A 13,372-nucleotide genomic window follows, 5' to 3' on the forward strand; every position below is an offset into this window, starting at 1 on the left:
CAATACAATATGGCGCTACAATGACAATGTCAGGCATTTGTATTTGTTTCCCCCTTTTACTAGTGTGCGTCGCTAAATATTTTTGCTTACATACAAGCAATTGCTGTATATAAAAGTGTTCTCACTTGAATTGATACACCCATCTGTTGCTTACGCCACTAAATATAATCGTACTGATGTATAATATTTATCAGTAGGTGTGAATGAAAAATTGTTTGGTAATTAGGTATGTACATATATAGGCGAGTGATGGTATTAGAAAAAGCTGATAATGTTTTTTAAACAAAAACTTATTTTACAAAGGTTTATGTTGTTGTTGTTGTATCAGCATAAACATACTTACATACGGGGAATGCTGCTGGAGTGACAGTCCTTGGCCGGATATAAATCTGGGTCGTTTCTGTAACGTAGAACCGGCTGTCGTGGAAACGAAAAGTTTATGTACATATAAATATGGTTTATGTACATATTTATTGCTTTGCCAGCTTCTACTAAACTCTGCTTAGCTATGCGCTCCGCTAAATTTAGTCGGCTAATTGTAGACCCAGGAAATATATTTCGACAGCGTCTAGCTAAAGGAAAATTAGTTGGTTTAATTGGTCATGTGAAAAGGTTCTCACGTACTGAACATCCGTTCAGAAAGTCGGAGTGTATATCTTACAAAAACTTTGACTAATTCTTTGATTAAAGTCGCGGAAGTTTCAACGAACGGTTCCAGTGCACAAATTAAAAAAGACCGCAAGTACTATTGCACACCTAATAGAGTAAACATTTACAATTCACCTTTCGTTAATTTAAATGCTGGGGTTTTTTTTATTTTTATGAGAAAAATATTTAAGCTTCGGGAGATTTAGAATCGATTGGTTTTCGAACGACAGTGCCAAATGCCGGGACTTTCGTAACCTAGAAATCTCTTGCAGGTCTCCCTTTAAAAGAAGATTCATATATCTGTAGTAATGAACATTAACAGCCGAAGTCGACTTACGAATATTTATTTATACACATCTTTGTATATACCTATGACCACATACTACAATCATGATTTTCGTCTTAAACGGTGATTATTTAAGTGTCTTTAATACATATTAACCTTCTCTAACAATACCCTAAGCGGTATTTTTACTTATTTCCTATTATATAGGATTATTATATATTTCCTATTATCTTGCAAAAAAAAAAAAAAATACTGCTTTAATGTTTACGCACTTAAACACGATTTAGGACAGGTGGTTCTACGTTAACGAAACGACCCGGATTTATATCCGGCCAAGGACTGTCACCAAAGCACAATTTCCCGTATATAAATATGGGAAATGTTTATGCTGCTACAACAACAACAACGATTTAGGAGTATATTTTCAAAAACAAGTTCTATGTATATTATTTAGTAACCTTGGCTTCACTCCATTCAAGGTAATTTTAAAATATGAATACAAATTTGGCTTAGGTTTTATTAAACTTTTATTAATTTCCGTACCTAAGACTACTTAAGATGTAAGTATACAAATTCAATCGCAATATTACATATTGTGTATTTTCCTTACAACACGGTTTTATAAACACTATTGTAATTCCCTCAAGTACAAATTTGCTGAGCTTAAAATAAAGCAAGCCCCTTTGTTGACATTCAGTTATATACCTAATTTTTTATAAATACAAACATACGTACATGTACTGCACCTTAAGTATAACTAAGGGATTTGATCATTCGTAGCGATTGGAAATTGATTGATCGATTTTTGACTAAATCTTTAATTGGAATGATTTCACTAATAGATTTTTTAATTAGGGTGATATATAAAGTATATATTCTCTATTGTTTTAAGTTCTCGAATTCATTATTTTGCACATTCACACGATTATATTAAAATAAATATCATTTTATATAACAAAAGCTGTTATCATCGTAAGTAAAAGATAAGTAGAAAACATGATTTTAATCTTTTAACAGGGTTTTGGAAGTTTACCTAAACTATCTACATAATTTAAACATAGAAAAAAGTAAGACAACAGTTTACTCATCCAGTTAATTGAAATGCACATTAGCTTACTTTAAAGGAATAATCAAAACAAAGATTTCGTTTTTCGCCATTTTGAATAATCCTCATGTCCCTAGTTGTTTTTTTTTTCCTTTCGCTTTGCTATTGATTCGTTTATAAAAATAACGGCAGAAGGACCTAAAAATAAAAGCGATACTAAATTCAACATCCCGGTCCAATCCGATACGTCATTGATCATCGCTATCACACATAGTCCAGCTGTATGTAGATTTGTTTAACCCCAACGGATTCAAAGATCATGCGCGCATGCGTAACCACATATTTGGGATCTACGTTTTTGGAAACCTCTAATTTAATGGCTCCAACGTAGACGTCCGAACACAATGTCCAAAAATGTGGATCTTGTACAGCGTAAACGCCAGCCAAGCCAGTCACTTTCTGATAGCATTGTGGCAGCGCGCGATCCAGCGCTGACGGTTGCCGTTGCATTAATATCAATATTGATTCCTTTATTAGACCTAAAACACTCATAGCAATGAGCAAAGCAATGAAGATTGAACAAATTGGATCGGCAATCATCCAACCGAACATTTGCATCAGCACCGCCGATACGATAACGCCTACCGAGCCAAGCGTGTCAGCTAGAATATGTAGAAAGACACCACGCATAATTTGTGAATTGCTGCCAGCGATGTCGTCAATTCCTCCATGCGAGTGCCCATGTCCACCGCCATGGCTGTGACCATGACCTGTAAAAATGTGTTACATGTACAAATAGAATAAAACGTTTCAAATATACACTTACCACCATCCAATGTTATCGCTTGATGATTGTGATTATTCATATCAATTTGATTGTTTGTGCCGTGGGAATGACCGTGACCACCACCTCCATGTGAGTGACCATGACCACCGCCGCCTCCATGTGAATGCCCATGGCCGTGTTGAAAGGCGTAGATACCAACTAGATTAACCAGCAGCCCGAGTACAGATACCACAAACAATCGTTCGTGTTTCACCTCTGGCGGTTCAATTAAACGTTCCACACCCTCAGATAAAATAAAGAAAGCAATGAAAAGTAGAAAGAGGCTATTAACGAAGCCAGCCAACACTTCTGCGCGCACATAACCGTAAGAAAATTTATCATTCGCTTTCCACTTGGTGATCACTGAAGCTGCAAGACCAGCCAACAGACCAGTGCAGTCAAAGAACATGTGAAACGAGTCCGATATGAGGCCTGTGGCAACGAAAAAAATAAAGATTTATAAGTATGAATGTCAAAGAAATTTCTGTATGCATATTCTCTTTTTTTTAAATTATATGCAGGTGTATGTTTGTTTATCTGAAATCACTTAAAGTGCTTAACGAAACCTGCTTCTAAGCACAAGTCTTATGACCTAAGTGTCGAGAAGAAAAAAATAATTTAAGAACATTTACTTAAGAAATAACTTGTACTGGCCTTTCATTGCACCCCTTATTGGGAAAATAGGTGGATAATAATTGTTACATTTCTAAACTGTTAGGTGTGCGTTTTTATGTTGTACGAATATGGACCTGCAGTTTTCTACCACCTCCGAACGGCAGATGGTTTTAATGAAAGAAATGCATCGTGAGGCTTATCAATGCTTGCCAAGTCAAGAAGCGTCGCTTGGAGAGAAAGATCTTTGCACGTTTGTGAAGGAAAGTATCGTAGGTGATGGAACAAATAGCTGTACGAGCTTTACGCCGACATAGACATAGTGCAACGAATACAGAAACAGCGGCTTCGTTGGCTGGATCATGTCGTCCGAATGAATACAAGCGCTACGGCTTTGAAAGTATTCGATGCGAAACCAGCTGGTAGTAGCAGAGGAAGAGGAAGATTTACTCTGCGTTGGAATAATCAGGTGGAAAATGACTTGGCTTCACTTGGTGCGTCCAAGTCGCATTGTTAATCAAGAAGAAGAAAAGTGGTATAGGAAAAACGTTTTCTATAATTTGATTATTTATGCCCACAGTGGTATTCACTTAGGAACCAAACAATTGATAGGGCTAATGCTCATTAATCGGTTATCTCAAAATGGATAATTAGGCATTTTATTACTTTTTAACCGTATACTTTCAAGTCCTTGCACTTTAGTTAGCACTAAGTTAATCAGGAACTATTAATTTATAAATGATTTAGTTACTTAAATTTTTAAACAGGGCACGTGAATAGTTAGCGACAAGTTTCGCTTTATTGAGTTGATAACAATTTAGCAAGACCATTGCAGCTAAGATAAGAATAATTAGAATTATCTTGTAAAAAAAGTATTTACTAAACAGTTACTGTACAGTAACTGAAAGACAATTCATATCCCTGCTATAGTATCGTAAGCCCCATACTCACCTAAACTATTCGTCCATATGCCATAGAAAAGTTCCACGAACGCAAAACTCAAATTAAGTAGTAAAAAGAGGAACAGATTTCGTGAATTGCGATCCGAGAAAATGAGCCGCCTCCAACTATTCAACTTTTCCTTTATACGGTAGCTGAGATTGCTACGGTCCTTGTGCGTTAACGGTATCATTGTGAGCTCAGCTGATATATGTGGGTGTCACTTGAGTTTTTGACTGCTGAAATTACAGGAAAAAACAATTATACACGTTCTTCTCTGTACTGTACTCATTAATATTGTTTGTTGATTTGCATACGTGTTTTATTTATTAAAGCCTATGCACTAGTAGAGCTGGATTTCGTTCACAAAATCTCCCCAATTTGGATTATAGTATTGTATTCTGATCGAGTATTTTGTTACTTCTCTTTCAAGAGATGCTCTTTTTCAAATATCTCTCTCCATAGATTCACCAACTAAATATGTGTACTTTCAAATAGTTGTTTATAAATATTCGACAATTTTGTCACCCATTCTATTATAATTTCACTCTTGCCATTTAGTTCACATGGGATATTTTCAATAATATAAAATTTTAATTTATTTAACTAAAATGGGGTTATCAAAGCAATTTTATCGGGAATTTCGTTTTAACTTGAGGTTTTATTGTATCTGCTGACGTTTATGACATTTGTTATGTCGTGCATACTCTTCTTGAAAATATATTCACAAATGCAGCAGATAATAATAAAATTTAATAAACGGCGTTTAATGATAATAACCCTATAAAATAAGAAAATAAATAATATATGAAGAAAATGATATTTGAGCAAATGGTGATTATTAATATATTTCTATAACTACTTTTTATCCAGGGTCATTATGAACAAACGTTTCACAGATAAGACAGAACGTTATCTGGGATTGAATTAATTTATATTTACTATTCAAAGCAATATTATTCAGCAAATATGTTTTAAAATGAGTTATCAACTTTTATACTATTTATTTTAAGTTTCAACTTCAAGTTTCAGTTTTCAAGTTATCGACCCAATTAAGCGCAATTCGGCAGTATCTCGTCGGCCACCCTAGATAAATGTAACCCTCAAGTGCATTTCTGTCATAGAGGGTTCTTCATAAAGAATCACTGCCTTTATTAAAACATGTAAAAGCAGATATAAGCAATATTCCAAGAGCTAATGATTAGGATAAAATTTCTGCATTCAAATGTAACAACAACGATGTGATCCTGATAGGGATCTGATTCAATTCATGATCCGTTCTGTTTGTTTTGTTTCCCCCATGCATTTGGTGGCCCAACCTTTTGTAATTGTTAGCGCTGACAAATAAATGTATACATAAACATGAAGTTATGAAAATTAAAAAAAAATTATTTGAGAGATAAATCTTATGTTGAATGGAGTTTTATGTATAAAATTGTAATGCTATGACGTTAGGCATGAACTGATCAGGCGAATTCCTACGAAATCGATTCTACGTTATCGGAACGACCCGGATTCATATTCGGCCCGGGACCGTCACTCTAGCATTTGTGGGGAAGGTTTATGCTGCTACAGCAGCAACAGCGAATTCATAACATTTGAATTGATAAGCACTTAAAAACTTTTTTCTGAAAATTTAAAGTTGTAAATCGATTTGTTGAAAATGTGTACTATTTAAAGGTTTTCTTCTATTAATGTTTCATCTTCAATGCTATCATGCTTCAAACAGCACATACATACATATACATTCACATATAATAATATTTATTATTACTATATTACCAAAGTAGAAGTTTTGCCACATATTATCATTGATCGTTTATTGTTGCCAAGAAAAATGCATATAACAACTCTGTCAATTTATTTAGCTCAACCGTGAACAGTCCTTTTGACTGTCAATGGCTACTGCGCTTTGGCAGCACTGTCAATTTCCGGCCTCCATCTTTTTGCTCTTGGTTTCTCACGATGGTGAGTCGTTTGCTCCTATTTTTTGCCAAAAAGTTTTGTTTCTATGTGTGAAAGTTGTTAACAATGAGGGAAATAAGCAATTTTCTAATTTTAAGCAACTTGCTTTACATACCGTTTCGAATACGCCATTTACGTTCATTCCGTACTCAAATTTTGGTTTGATCGGTATGCACATGTTTGTGAATTTTGTTAGTGCGCTAGGTATGCGGTGATAGAAACAGAGCTTCCTTAGGCAAATTGTACTCAAAACACAATAAATATTTATAAAAGTAATATTTGAATTTACAGCCACCAAAGAAGGACGCAAAATCGTCGGCTAAACAGCCACAAAAGACACAGAAGAAGAAGGAGGGAAGCGGTGGTGGTAAAGCCAAGAAGAAGAAGTGGTCAAAAGGCAAAGTCAGGGACAAGTTGAACAACCAAATTCTGTTCGACAAAGCCACGTATGAAAAGTTGTACAAGGAAGTGCCACAATATAAACTGATAACTCCTTCAGTGGTATCGGAACGTTTGAAAATTCGTGGTTCTTTAGCCAAAAGGGCGCTGGTAGAATTACGTGACAAAGGTTAGTAATTTACTTTTTTCTTTGTGTATAAACGTCCCTTTTAACAACTAAAAAACACATTTAGTAAATTACAATTTCTAGTGCCCATATACTAGTAGAGATGCAAAAGATTTTTAAAATTATTTTAGTAGTTACATTTTCTTATATCTACTTGTATATACATTATTAAACCTTAATAAATAGGGATCTTGCTTGGAATTTTCGTTTCTAAAATTATCGTTCAAATATATTCGTTCCGTTCTAAATATTAAAAGTAAATTTCATTATATGGAAAAAATGAACTACTTGGCATTTAACCATTTTAAATTATTCATCATTGACGAGATTTTAGTTCGCTCGTGCGTTACGAATAAGCGTTAATATCACATTTTCATAAAATTATTTACTTTGTTTTTACTTGTTACAGGTCTGATTAAGCAAGTTGTCCAACATCACTCACAAGTGATCTATACACGTGCTACCAAGGGTGATGATGCGTAAATGTTTTACCATACCGGCAATAAGTATACTAATGCTAAAATGTATGATATGGCTTTAATGGTAGAATAAAATAATTCGTTTCCTTTTTAAATTGGATTCTTTTAATTGGAGATAAAATAATAAAAACTGCAGGTATAGTGTATTTGAAAGTTGGTTAAGAGAATCATTAATTCATTAAAATGCCTACTAGTGAGTGATTGATCGGTAAGGTACCACATAAAAAATCTTTGATCACCGCTACTAAAGTGGCAGTCCTGATCTTTACAGTAAACATTTGTTTAAAAAAGCATGTAAGATGAGATCAATAAACTTAAATTTACATTTAATGTCATGTTTAGTTGAAGAGTGTACATAGTTTCTGTGCAGATAAATATATTGTTTTGATATAGTGCCTTTGAAATAGAACAAAAGGAGGAAATTGTAATTTCAATAAGCTTATCCAAACACCCAACAAAGGCTGTACGTTCCCACGTCAGTCGGTTCTACGTAACGTTCCGACCCGGATTTATATCCGGGGGAATGTTTATGCTGCTATAACAACAACAACAAGCTGTACGCGCAAATTACATACTATAATTAAAGAAATATATTTAATACAAAAAGATTTTAAAACATACTCCAGAGGACAATTTGCAAATTTTAGTAAACGGTAGAATACTTCTAGTTTTCGTCCTAAAATAGCCTATCATTACAGAGGTAATTTAAATACTTCTACTTTTGTATAAGTTTTTGAGAAAATAAAGCTTTTGCTAAAAAAATTACATAAAACGATCTAAGAATTAAAATATTTAAATATAATTATATATACATATGTAATATATTCTATTACTTTTAAATTGAAGTACCTATGCCCATTTTGCTTTTGATTCCACTTTAACCTTCACTAGCCCAACTTCAGTTAAGTTCAGCTCCCAGTATTTCCTCGTAGTCAACTCTTGGCCAACATGGCAACGCTATTATCACACATAATAATGCTATATATACAATCGTATATATATGAGTATACACTTGTACCAACCTAATTAAATTTTTTTTTTGTAAAAAGGTTGGAGCTTGGATTTACACAGTTTTCGTGATTCTATATTTTTAGGAAAGAATAACGAAAACGAAACCAAAGCCTCAAAAATATTTTGAATAATTGTATAAAGATGAAGTTACTTAATTATTCGAACTCAAGTATATATATATTCATTAGGGTGGTCCAAAAAAAATTTGTATGTTGCCGCCCCCCAAAATAGTAAAGAATGAAAAATAAAAAGACCCGTATTTTTTTTTTTTTAATCAGACCATATTTAATGGTGCCGCCGGGGCTTTGAAATATCCCATGTATTTTGCATGGGAAAAAAATACTTTTTCGTAGATTTCATGTAAAAACCTGGAAAATGAATATATTTTAACCGGATAACTCAGTTTCTCTTCATAATTGGTCAGGGAATAACAACCAATTATGAAATAATTAATTTTTTTTGTATTAACTATTTTCATAAAAGTAATATAAAATATTGTTTTTCGATTTTTTCTTAGATTTTCGTTTTATGGGGGCTTTTTGGGGTTCTATAAAAAATAGTTAATACAAAAAAATTAATTATTTCATAATTGGTTGTTATTCCCTGACCAATTATGAAGAGAAACTGAGGTATCCGGTTAAAATATATTCATTTTCCAGGTTTTTACATGAAATCTACGAAAAAGTATTTTTTTCCCATGCAAAATACATGGGATATTTCAAAGCCCCGGCGGCACCATTAAATATGGTCTGATTAAAAAAAAAAAAATACGGGTCTTTTTATTTTTCATTCTTTACCATTATGGGGGGCGGCAGCATAAAAATTTTAATATAAATTTTTTCCCATGCATTTTTGGACCACCCTAATATTCATATACTAGCAAACCCCGCCCCCTTCGCTGGGCACACTAAAATAGAATAGATATGGTTTAGAACAGAAAATATATGGTTTTCATATTATTTATTTCTTTATTCTTTATTCAATCGCTTTGGCATAAACAATATTTTTTGTTTTTCTATTTGTTTTTGAGTAAATATAAAATACAAATTGAAAATCAGGAAAAAAGAAGATTGTTTTTAAATTTCAAATCAACGCAAATGAATAACTAAGAAACAACCGTCTTTTTCCTGATCATCCATGAATTTTTCGTTTCAATTTATATGTTTTATTAAGCATTGGAGCTTTTTTAACCATTATCCATTTATATTTTTCAAAAAAAAAAAAAACGAAAAAAATTGTTTTTTCCACGAACACATAATTTCATTCGGATTTCACATTAAATTCTCAAATTTCGTAAGAAATTATTCACTGTTCCAAAATCCACTCCAAAAAAATTCACAAACAATTTTTACATGTTGCACTTACGCTTTTTCCTTATGGCATCCAAATCAGAAAGAAATATTGACACATTGTAACTCACACTGTCAATTTGACAGTTCAGTTCCGCCCCAAGCGTTAAAAAAGTAAGCGACATTATGGCTGGCTCAAAAGAACGCTGTACCCGTTGCCAGTGCTCCGAATTACAACCAAACTTTACGAAACCCATTTTCAATACTTACTTAACAATGTGCGTAAGTTTGGTTTAATTCGGTGCAAAGACACGGCGGGTCCACGTTTTGGCATATATTTCGAGACCCTAGTCATCAATAGGTATGAAAATTACCCCGTATTAAAGCACTTATCAACAGCTTTCATTTGATACCTATATTGTGCATACACAACCAAAGGTTACACGGGTCCACGTTTTGACCTATATCTCGAGACCCCAGTCACGTAGCGGCATGAAAAATACTCTGTACTAAGGCATTCACCAACAGTTTCAGTTTGATATCCATATTGTACAAACACATTCTAGGGTCCACGTTTTGGTCTCTATCTCGAGACCCTAGTCACGGAGCGGATGGAAATACTCTGAACTAAAGCATTCACCAACAGCTTCCATTTGATACCCATATTGTACATACACATCCGAAGGTTACCCGGGTCCACGTTTTGACCTATATCTCGAGACCCTATCTACCAATAGGTATCTATACTATACGGAAACCATCTTCAATACCTCCTTAACAATGTGTGTAAGTTTGGTTTAATTCGGTGCAAAGACACGGCGGGTCCACGTTTTGGCATATATTTCCAGACCCTAGTCATCAATAGGTATGAAAATTACCCCGTATTAAAGCACTTATCAACAGCTTTCATTTGATACCCATATTGTACATACACATCCGAAGGTTACCCGGGTCCACGTTTTGACCTATATCTCGAGACCCTATCTACCAATAGGTATCCATACTATACGGAAACCATCTTCAATACCTACTTAACAATGTGTGTAAGTTTGGTTTAATTCGGTTCAAAGACACGGCGGGTCCACGTTTTGGCATATATTTCCAGACCCTAGTCATCAATAGGTATGAAAATTATCCCGTATTAAAGCACTTATCAACAGCTTTCATTTGATATCCATATTGTACAAACACATTCTAGGGTCCACGTTTTGGTCTCTATCTCGAGACCCTAGTCACGGAGCGGATGGAAATACTCTGAACTAAAGCATTCACCAACAGCTTCCATTTGATACCCATATTGTACATACACATCCGAAGGTTACCCGGGTCCACGTTTTGACCTATATCGCGAGACCCTATCTACCAATAGGTATCCATACTATACGGAAACCATCTTCAATACCTCCTTAACAATGTGTGTAAGTTTGGTTTAATTCGGTTCAAAGACACGGCGGGTCCACGTTTTGGCATATATTTCCAGACCCTAGTCATCAATAGGTATGAAAATTACCCCGCATTAAAGCACTTATCAACAGCTTTCATTTGATACCCATGTTGTACATACACAACCAAAGGTTACCCGGGTCCACGTTTTGACCTATATCTCGAGACCCTATCTACCAATAGGTATCTATACTATACGGAAACCATCTTCAATACCTCCTTAACAATGTGTGTAAGTTTGGTTTAATTCGGTGCAAAGACACGGCGGGTCCACGTTTTGGCATATATTTCCAGACCCTAGTCATCAATAGGTATGAAAATTACCCCGTATTAAAGCACTTATCAACAGCTTTCATTTGATACCCATATTGTACATACACATCCGAAGGTTACCCGGGTCCACGTTTTGACCTATATCTCGAGACCCTATCTACCAATAGGTATCCATACTATACGGAAACCATCTTCAATACCTACTTAACAATGTGTGTAAGTTTGGTTTAATTCGGTGCAAAGTCACGGCGGGTCCACGTTTTGGCATATATTTCGAGACCCTAGTCATCAATAGGTATGAAAATTATCCCGTATTAAAGCACTTATCAACAGCTTTCATTTGATATCCATATTGTACAAACACATTCTAGGGTCCACGTTTTGGTCTCTATCTCGAGACCCTAGTCACGGAGCGGATGGAAATACTCTGAACTAAAGCATTCACCAACAGCTTCCATTTGATACCCATATTGTACATACACATCCGAAGGTTACCCGGGTCCACGTTTTGACCTATATCGCGAGACCCTATCTACCAATAGGTATCCATACTATACGGAAACCATCTTCAATACCTCCTTAACAATGTGTGTAAGTTTGGTTTAATTCGGTTCAAAGACACGGCGGGTCCACGTTTTGGCATATATTTCCAGACCCTAGTCATCAATAGGTATGAAAATTACCCCGCATTAAAGCACTTATCAACAGCTTTCATTTGATACCCATGTTGTACATACACAACCAAAGGTTACCCGGGTCCACGTTTTGACCTATATCTCGAGACCCCAGTCACGGAGCGGCATGAAAAATACTCTGTACTAAAGCATTCACCAACAGCTTCAATTTGATATCCATATTGTACAAACACATTCTAGGGTCCACGTTTTGGTCTCTATCTCGAGACCCTAGTCACGGAGCGGCATGAAAGATACTCTGGATTAAAGCATTCACCAACAGCTTCCATTTGATACCCATATTGTACATACACATCCGAAGGTTACCCGGGTCCACGTTTTGACCTATATCTCGAGCCCTATTTCCAAAATAAAATATGATCCATGTTACTCGTGGATGATGTAGCTTTCGAATGGTGAAAGAATTTTTAAAATCGGTCCAGTAGTTTTTGAGCCTATTCGTAACAAACAAACAAACAAAGTTTTCCTCTTTATAATATTAGTATAGATAATTAATATGTATTTTAAATTTTCATATTAATACATTAAATTCTCCAAAAAACAGAAACTTTTTTTCTTAGCAATAATATAACGCAGTTAGATTTGGTTCAATGAAGGATTTTTTTTTTAAGTGGAATCAATGAAAAATTTAAATTTCGTATTTATTAATAAATATTTTATTTTCAGAAATACTTAAGTCTATAGATAGATATTTTAAAGGATGTACTTAGAGTTTTTAAAATACGTAGAATTTATCTTTGGCCTACGGTATTTCCTTCAATTTTAGTTTCCGCATAAAAATTTGAGTACCGCTGTAATTACATAATTATATCGGACCTAATTTTTGAAGTGAAACTTCTCGTCGATGAACGAGCGCGAATGGAGAATAAAATTTCAAGGCCATGCAACGTTTTGGACACTTTCACTCCGCGAGGGAGAAAAAAGATATAAAGTAGAGGAAAAGGAGAGAAAGATGCTATACCTTATATATATCTAAGATACACTTTAGGCTATTTTTCTTGAGTTTTTCCTTGTGGTTGCTAATTTCTAGTGAGAAATAACACTGCCTACTTTTTGGCGCTTGATTGTTGGTGCAAACTTGTAGGAAATAGATTTATGGTGCCTACTTTTAGGCGTTATATTTCCTTAGTGCCTACTGTTTGGGGCGTTTTTTGGTCCAAATTTTTATGGCATTTTTTTTTTTGCGCTTATTTCCGTTTCCTGGCTAGTGCTCGTGCGTACTATAAAGTGCTATCCATTCCGGCGTCGGATTTACTGGTATTGCCTTGCGGTAATTTGTGCCGTTGTTGAGGTCGA

General features: G+C 34.7%; 2 protein-coding genes across 3 annotated transcripts; one reads left to right on the forward strand and one right to left on the reverse strand.

Annotated features, from left to right (window-relative positions):
* Positions 1-188: 188 nt before the first annotated feature.
* On the forward strand, positions 189-7,460 carry LOC129236262 (40S ribosomal protein S25). The gene is made up of 4 exons (XM_054870536.1): positions 189-226; positions 6,225-6,324; positions 6,613-6,889; positions 7,296-7,460. Exons 1-4 carry the CDS (start codon positions 204-206, stop codon positions 7,367-7,369), a joined length of 474 nt encoding a protein of 157 aa, XP_054726511.1. The 5' UTR covers positions 189-203; the 3' UTR covers positions 7,370-7,460.
* On the reverse strand, positions 1,435-5,038 carry LOC129236259 (zinc transporter 7). Of its 2 annotated transcripts, none has more exons than XM_054870532.1 (4): positions 4,674-5,038; positions 4,369-4,592; positions 2,806-3,237; positions 1,435-2,749 (listed from the first exon to the last, which is right to left on the reverse strand). In XM_054870532.1, exons 2-4 carry the CDS (start codon positions 4,547-4,549, stop codon positions 2,244-2,246), a joined length of 1,119 nt encoding a protein of 372 aa, XP_054726507.1. In that variant the 5' UTR covers positions 4,550-4,592; positions 4,674-5,038; the 3' UTR covers positions 1,435-2,243. The 2 variants fall into 2 exon arrangements, with proteins under 2 accessions (XP_054726507.1, XP_054726506.1); XM_054870531.1 differs by having other exon boundaries at positions 4,369-4,595.
* Positions 7,461-13,372: the final 5,912 nt, after the last annotated feature.

The sequence above is a fragment of the Anastrepha obliqua genome, chromosome 1 (genome assembly GCF_027943255.1).
Source record: "Anastrepha obliqua isolate idAnaObli1 chromosome 1, idAnaObli1_1.0, whole genome shotgun sequence".
NCBI lineage: Eukaryota > Metazoa > Arthropoda > Insecta > Diptera > Tephritidae > Anastrepha > Anastrepha obliqua.